General features: G+C 36.7%; 2 protein-coding genes across 2 annotated transcripts in view; both read right to left on the bottom strand.

Moving 5' to 3' along the window:
- The window catches only part of LOC142351907 (coronin-6-like), a 560,192-nt gene that overhangs the window by 457,798 nt on the left and 93,629 nt on the right, over nt 1-8,765 (bottom strand). The window lies entirely within an intron of this gene.
- Nucleotides 4,372-7,710, bottom strand: LOC142352173 (uncharacterized). Its single transcript, XM_075404577.1, has 2 exons — nt 6,544-7,710; nt 4,372-6,162 (listed from the first exon to the last, which is right to left on the bottom strand). Exons 1-2 carry the CDS (start codon nt 6,850-6,852, stop codon nt 5,059-5,061), a joined length of 1,413 nt encoding a protein of 470 aa, XP_075260692.1. The 5' UTR covers nt 6,853-7,710; the 3' UTR covers nt 4,372-5,058.

The following is an 8,765-nucleotide window of genomic DNA, read 5'->3' as shown; positions in this document are numbered from 1 at the left end:
ATCGTTATTGCAAAGATAATAAAAAGCAATAATCGTTGAAATGCGTTCAAATTCTTTCTTTCAAGTTCCAATTGGTCAGATATGAATATGAAAATTTAAGTAGTTATTCAAGCAACATGCCAAACTTCAAAAACTGCAATGTACAGGTAAAGTCAAAAATGGGTCTATGATGCAGAAGATAAAACTATTCTTTGCTTTGGCTGAGGTAACAGAGTTTTAGAGAACTTAAATTTTCTTGGTTGTCATTCTAAGTTAATTATTAAATTTATAAAATCGTTGGAGGCAAAGAGAAACTACAGAGATATGGAAACAATTCTTTCAGATGGCCAGATCTGGCTATGCAAAACTTGAACTTTTAAAGGTTTACAAAAGTTAAGAGGCTGTTTATCTTAAAGTTTAAGATAACACCAGTTTTCCTCAAGCCGGCATTGAAAATTTGTGACATAACAATAACTGACCTACTTTTCATTATTTTCAACAACCTGCACGTCAAAATATCAGCTAAACTGGTTTCAATTGGTTCTTTTGATAAGTACAAACAACAACAACAACATTTCCAGGGATAAGTCAACCGAAACAAACAACTGGTTCTTGTCGAAATTACGCTCAAAAAATTTTCTACGAAAGCGTGATATAATAAATGCTGAAATCACACTAGTATCGGGAGTGCAAATGTATTATTCTCAAACAGAAGTTTTTATCTCACCTTTAATTTTACAGAATTGTTTGCTCATAGTTACTTCCAACAATACCTTAGGGCTCTCACTCAGTATACGTTGACTTAATTTATAGACAACAATTTGATAAATTTATTAGATTAGCGTCTTACTTACAACGTTTTTTAAAATAGAAAACTATACATCAATAAGCACGAACATTTTTCCTAATCTTGATGTTTATTACAAGGACTGAAATTTTAATAAAGGTATTTCTTCCATTGTCATCTTTTGTTTATTTTTCTATGTTCATGTGCTTTAATGCAATCTAGATATGAGCCCTTTCTTTCTATTTTTATAAACTCCTAAAATACCTAGCCAATCCTACGTATCCGCCTTGACCGCGTTTGCATGCGTCGAAGAAATATGGTTAAACTGTAAGCAACACTGATTGAAAAAACGCAGGCAATCCTTAATAACTTCAGACAATGATCTAAAAGTTCTACGTTTTTATGTCATCTTTTTGCTCAATTTGTGATCAGGGGTAGATTAATCACTGCACTGTAACCTTTAATTTGTATTAAAAACTTTGAAGAACTGTAAGTACCACACTTCATTTTGATAATAAGTACTAAATTTATCCCACTTTTTGTTATTTAATCAGTTTTAGGATTTTTGAAGGATAAAACAAATGTTTATCCCCTACTTTAAGTTCAACCCACTTTATGTTAAGTTTTGAAACTTTAATTTATGTTCAAAAGTTTGTCGGATTGAAATCATAATTACCCCTCACCTGATTTTGACAAAAAGAACTATTTACATCCCCTTTTTTGCCTTAATCAGTTTTGAAGCCTTGCGTGGAATGTAGTTACCTTCTCGCTGATTTTAGTGACATAAATTTCTGGATAATAGTGACACAGATCCATCCGACTTTCCCCACTTGTCGTCAAATTCCGCAATTGCGGATATCAGTGGTGAATTTGCCCACTTTTAAGCAAATTTGAACTGATTTCCCTACCTAGCACTGTTGTCCGCCGAAGCTTATAAAACTTAATCTCAAAACATGGGGAGCGAACAATGCTCACATTTACAAGTGTTTGGCAACGTAAAGTGATTTTATCTTTTGTCCTCATTATTCTCAAAAACATGCTCATCCACTCGTTCTCATATGATTTCCACTCTCATCAGCGAAGTAAAAAAAACGTTTTTTAACTTCGCTTATTCTGTTGTCTGTAATTTTTAGTGCCCCTACTGCATAGCTGCGCGGGATAGGTTTGGTCATTAGTGTACTGATGAGTTACCACAGAAGAAAACGCAAATTTCTTTGCGCTCAGGGAGCCTCGGTTGAATTGTGTTGAGACTCGAGCGAGCGTGGCGCCGAAACAGCCAATTATAGCTCTAAGCTATTGGCATCGTTAGTGCCGCAAATATCACCATGTTTAAGTTTTTGTGAAGTGATTTTTTTGTGATATGAACATTTTTAAGACTAGCTAAATAGCAGTGTCATTACCTCAATACAAACGAGTGATTCACAATATAAGTGCCACACTGCTACGATTGTGTTGTCCGGTGCGTGTTTCAACATAATTAAGTAACTTTTGATCAACTTGTTTGCCGAATTTGCCTTTGTTTACTAAGCACAAACCGTACCCAAGAATAGGGATGCACGATTAAAGGACGTCACTTAACTAGGTCGCCTTTATTATCTTTCTCTGCTGGCGATGTTTACACAATTGCCGTTTACCTCCCCAGGTGTACGCAACCTGCCTGATTCACAAATGTTTGACTGTTTATTTGCGCCAAACAACAATCATCTCTTATAGACTACTAATTGCGGTTCTGTTCGAGACGATGAAAATTCTGAACCAGGTACTGTGTCAATCAAGGTTTTGTTTACATGGCTTCATTCGGCTATTGTTGCACCTAAAGGACCTAGAAAGTGAATTATTTCTATCAGTTTTTTTGCCTCACGTGCAATTAAGTCAGAATTCTTAAATTTGCTATTTCGCTTTTTTGTAAACGCTACCGAGAGCAATAACGTCTATATTTACATTACACTCACAATAAAAACGGTTAAAATGCGGTTAATTAAAAAACTCTTCCGTAGATTATTTATGTGCTCAAAATTATCTTATAGCTTTTTTTCGGTCACAATACAGAACCGTGGCTCATTTTTTGGAATTTTAGCAAGCTGTTGAACTTAATTCTTGAACCAATACCAAAAGTTCAATTTTCATTAAAAAAGGCTCGTTTTATCATGCAATTGCTGAACAAGTTATGAATTTGATCACTCATCACGTGTTGTTTATAACCGCGTCATATGATTTGAAAACTGATCCTACAGAACGATGATTTGAAGGACAAAAATAAGGATAATGAAAACTAAATTGAGATTGCAAAGGTTTCATTTTCCCATATCTGGGAAAAATTCCATTTAATTTGGCAGACAGCGGACAACAACTAAATAGTATAAGAATATCATCAAAATCAACAACTCATTGGCTAAATCAATAAATATACCAAGAATGAGTAATAACATAGCAAGCGAATTCTCAAATACTATATGCCCCCCCCCCCCCCCCCAGTCCCCGCCAAAAATTAACTAATTTCTCGGATGTTTAGTAAAAATATTTTGACCAGGATTTTTACACTTAATGAACTTATGAAACATTTTGATCACGATTTTTATACTTAATGAACTTTAACTGATTCAACATACAAATATATGCAACAGGATAGATTTTTTTATTGGGGGGGGGGGGGGGGTGCATGATTTGATTCACTTTTATATCTTTATGAGATCACTACACGGAAATTATATTTCTGTTTCATAATAATTGGCACAAAGTAACAAATAAGGGTTTCTAATTATAACAACTGTAACAAGAACAATCATTGTAATTAATCTACGTACATTAATTGAATCAAATGCAAAATTAATACGACAACACATCAACTCAAAAGGAAAAACAAATTACGATGTACTACTGCAAAGAAATTACGAACAGCCACGATAACCAAAGGCAAATGGATGCTAAAATGTATCTGTTTAATTTGATTTGATTTTCGCACTACAACAATTTAATTTTAGCTAAGCTGAACAATTTTTAAGTATCAATTTAACTTCCAAATTTATTGCGAAATAATACCAAACATTCCTCAAACTTGATCCAAGGAGCTCTTGCAAAACTCATTTTTCCCTTTTCCAAATTTTGGAAATCCAGTCAATTCAAGAAATCGAAGAGTGGCTTGATTTTTTTTGCGAGATGGCTTGAACTGATAAGCTAAAAATCTTCGATTTAAACGAGAATGATTTTTTACATTTTCTAATGTGATTACGCAACCTTAAGATATTAATGCAACCTTGAATAGTGATCTTGTTAGAAGTTGATGAACAAAGGCTGCTTTCTCGATTAAAGCTGATTGATCGTTTATGACTTAATGACGGCTATTACAGTCTAAACCTGTTCTAGCAAGCAAGTCGTAAATTATAGCAATCACCCTATTCAAACATTTCTGATCCGCATTTGACCCACATTAGTGGGCAAGGGCAAACTCGAACAAGTTACAACACCCCCCTCCCCCAATATAGAGAGCACAATAGACCCGAAACAAGTATAATTCGCCGTAATATCACAATTTTCTTTGAAACTATCTATTTCAACTTAGTTATGTATTTATAGCTAAATATTACGCAATAATAACTGAACCACAATTATCCTGAGATTTTTTTGATTCACCATTTTAGTCATGTTAAGAGCTTCCGGATACGTTTTGAATTAGAATATTAATTTTCCTCAATTTAGGAATAGCCTCTCAAGAACATAAGTTGCAACAATTAAAGTTAAGGCACGAAAAGCTGATATTTAAAATGATAACAGGATAGACAATAACTAGTCCTTTTATAACCAACAAATGTCAACATTTTGGCTTTTCTCTAACAATGAGTTGAAATATTACTTATGATAAATTCATTAACTCACGGCTGGCTTGTAATTACGAGTTATCCATTTTCTGATATCAACGCTTACACTCAAGTTTTTAACAGATTACTTGAGAAATTGGGTTATTGATAAGTTAATTACTGGCAAGGCTGTTGAATGATAATTCACTAAACGTGTATAGCAAATCGCATGAATAATTCAAGGACTTTATTGCAAAGAAAAACGAGAACAATATTCACAAAAAGGACAACAAAAATATTAATATTTGTGTGAAAAAGGAAGATAATTAAATTAATTGATTTGATTGCCTCAAACAGGTGAGAACGTGAGAATTCATAGTATTGCAATTCAGTTACAATACAGAAAGGATGTCACACAAATCGACAGGGAGGGGGCTGGAGAGGGGGGGGGGGCGTTACGCTACACTATAGCAAAAAGCTGAATAACAAGTTTGAAAATTAGAACTTCTTAGAACTAGTCGAGTACAAGTGAGCTGCGTTTAAAAGCGCGGCTGCGGCTGCAACTTGTTGGCTGTTTGCTCCAGTTACAACGGAAGCTGCTTGATGACCAAAAGGCGATGACGTTCCGGAGAAATGACCGGCGTTGGCCTGATTTTGTTGTTGCAGATGAGAGCTTATTGAGTGCGCATGAGATGCACCTGGGCCTATGGGAAGTCCATTTAGAGATGACGACGTAGTAACACATGATGCTACGCTCCCTCTTAGAAGCGACGCGGGAGTTCCTGCCGACGTTAGAGATCCGGAGACAGTCGAGGTGTTGCTTCGTCGGGCGGTTGAGTTTCTGGTCTGCTTTAGCGCTTTAATCGTTGACTCGTTATTACCTTGGGGGCAATATTTAATGGTATGCGCATTATCGCCTGAAACCCCACAAATCGGGCAAGTATACGCTCTCAAAATTGGGCAAACGATCGCCCCTTCCTCGTTTTTGAGCACGTGCGAGCTGTACACTGATTCCATTTCGCCGTTATTTTTGCAGAACACGCACATACTTTTGGCCGTCAACTTCCGGGCAAGTTGCACGCTGGGTGGGAGCCGGGCTGAGGCGCTGGAACTGCTTGAAACCAGAGATCCGGATGACGGCTGCGACAGCAAAGAGTGACCAACGTGATGCTGATGTTGTGATTGGCTGACAGCAATCGGTTTTGGCAAATTTAGCTGAAGTTGAGACACCGTTGCGCCATTGTTCGCTGCTGCTGGCTTCAAAAGGAGGTTGCTGTTTGTGACCGGAGGTGACATGTTGCCGTTGGAACCGCTGTTTTTACTGGACAAATTGTTGGACATTTGTTGAACGCTTTGGCTGTAATGATTGCTGTGAAGTTTAGTCGACTGGACCTGATGGCCGACATATTGACTGTTCAAAGTCGGCATCGAGGCTTTGTATTCTGGAAGCGTGTTGTTGACGGCATTTGGCACGGGTGACTGGCTACTTGAATCACTCGAGTGTCCAGAGTCGGAGCAGGAGGTCCAACTGTTTACTCTTTCCCGTTTGCTGCCAGAGCTACAATTGCTACTTGTTTCGTCTTGAACGAACAGCCGGTTGAGCTGCAACAAAAATAACCGATGCCCTAGAAGTCAGTTAAAAAAATGAATTCAGCAATCTTTTACGTTTAATTTTTAATACCTTTACCTAATTTTTACGAACAGGATCAAAAGCAATTAAATAAGAGCATTTTGACGATTGTATAAATTTGTGAATTATCTCTATCTCTACTAAACTTTTCCCGAAAAATTTACCCAATGGTAAAATATTCTGTTCCAAAAGACACAAAAACCCAATAATCATCAGAGAAACTGATTAAGTATTATGTTACCAGAATTACTTTCAAAATTTTTCCAACTTTGCTGAGATTGAAATTTATGCTTTTAATTGATTATTTTAAGTTATTTAAATGATGCAACCTCATATTAATATTGAAAACTAACCTCATTTCTGATATCTTCCCCGGGAACAATGCAAGTTTCCATCACCAGCTTCTCAAAATTGTCTGCCATGTGTTGTCTTTCCACCATCTGCGCCAAACCCAAATAGTCCGAAAACGGGTTGTACAAATTGTGCCCAGTCTGGCCTCCAACTGGGTTCCCAATCAACCCGGGTCCAACTAGAAGGGGTTTTGGGTCCATCGGAGCGTTTTCAACCAGGCTGTTTTTGTTGTCTGGATTTGTCGGGAGAACCGAATTGCAATAGGGAATATTTAACCCTAAAAGCGGGTTGTAAATTTTGAAAGATGTCATTTATAAACTCTTCGAGTTGAATTTTTCTTCAATCAAATATTTTTTATCGTTTGGAAATTTGTTTCAATTTGATTGAAATAGTTCTAAAATTAATCCGAGCAGAAGTTTGCAATTTTAGTCCAAGTTGTTCGAGTTAATTGAGGTTTTCGGAGCGTTTTCAAGTAATTATCTTCCAGGCAAATGTTCGCTTCAAGAGGTATTGTTCCGGGTTTTGTCCACAAGTTCCGTAATTTTCCTATTCTTCACAACTTCAGCTCTTAAACTTACGCGTTATAATGTGTTATAACCAAATTGCGTAATAACTGAACACCAACACAAAACTCAGCTTTTCGTGTCTCTCAAGTTTTGCACGTTGAAAAGTGAAAACGTGTACAAAGTGAACTTCAAATGCTCTCTGAAGATACTGATGATTGTTAATTTCGAATTTTCGGCGGGTCTTTTTTCTAAAAACTTCGACCGTTTTTTGCTCTTTTGTGTAAAGTACTTCGACTCTAACAATTGTACATTATACAACGACCGATTTAAACTGACTCACAAAATAGACTACAGAACTTAAAAAGTTAAACTTCTGTAGATAAAAATAAGGAAATGTAAAGTTGGCCGAAATTTCACTAACAGCGAAATTGGGATTAAGTTTATTGAGTTTTGTGTAAACTTAGGTCAATATTAGCGTATAACTAAATGATACTTCAACTTTTCCAATAAAAAAACTGGTTGTTTGTTTTTGTTAGCAACTTTTTTTCGATTTGTTGATAAATGTTGTTTCTTTGCGTTTTGAAAGTTATTTACTAAGTGCGACAGTAACTTAATTTAAGTAAAAGTGAATTTTGGTTAATTTATTGACTTGGTACAATTACTCTTATCTGATTGGTCGATAAAAGTTAATAATTTATTAGATCAAGTTTCCAGGCTATTTAAGCAACGAAAGAAACAAAGCATAAAAGTTAGCCGGTGCTAGGAAAATTGGCCGACAGGGCGTTTAGCCGACAAGGAAAAAATGGGGAAATTTAGCCGACAGTTTTATCATAATTGGTCATAAAAGTCTCATTGGTCCATAAATCAGTAGTTCGGTTGTGATAGATTCATATCAAGTCCCACGGGCCGCTGAGGCATGGCCATGGCCCGCGAGGCATGGCCAGATGCGGTAAAATACATTTGTTACGCTAGTTGATAGACCTTCGTTACACTAGTCGATGAAAAAACTGCGGTGTATTTGTCAGCTTACGAAATAGTGTTTTAAATTGGCCAATCACAGCTGCAGAATAAGTTTTACTGCTCATTTTACTTAAATTGTCGGCTAAATTTCTCATTTTTTGGTTGTCGGCTAAACGCCCTGTCGGCCAATACGGCGGCCACCAAGTTAGCCAAGTGAATTAAGCGCGCAAACCGCAAACAGCGCGCCTGAAGCTAACAACCTACGAACCAATTGAATTCGACCGTCGGCTAGATAAAAGTAACGGGGGATACTTTAATTTAATTGGCCTTGCTAATTTGGTAATTTGGTTAATTTCGAATGATGACCCCCGCACAAAACGGGCACGAATTGACGGGTCCCTGGATTAAATTTATGGTACCATTTGGGGGGTACGAGATAAGCTGGGTGATAACGCTGGGTGCAGCTGATTCGCCCTACTTTTCGAACAACCAGAATGAGCAATAACCCCCCCTCCCCCCCCCCCCCCCCCCCTCCTCGATGAAGGTTATAAAAGTTATATTACAAAAGTTCAAAACAATTAAAGATTTAGCAGAAATTTTGCAGCAATAAGAGACAATTCTCGTAGGAGCTTGATTTAATAACTGAACGAAATGAAGTGTGAATAAGATATTGAGCAGTTTTGGTAAAAAAAAAGATGTGATTAGATGTACAGATTTGCTAGATCTTTGCATGTTAATAAACAAATTTGATATCATAC

This window comes from Convolutriloba macropyga, chromosome 13, assembly GCF_964194025.1.
Source record: "Convolutriloba macropyga chromosome 13, txConMacr16.3, whole genome shotgun sequence".
Classification (NCBI taxonomy): domain Eukaryota; kingdom Metazoa; phylum Xenacoelomorpha; order Acoela; family Convolutidae; genus Convolutriloba; species Convolutriloba macropyga.
Note: the sequence above shows the minus strand (reverse complement) of the source record. Positions and strands in the feature narration are given on the sequence as shown.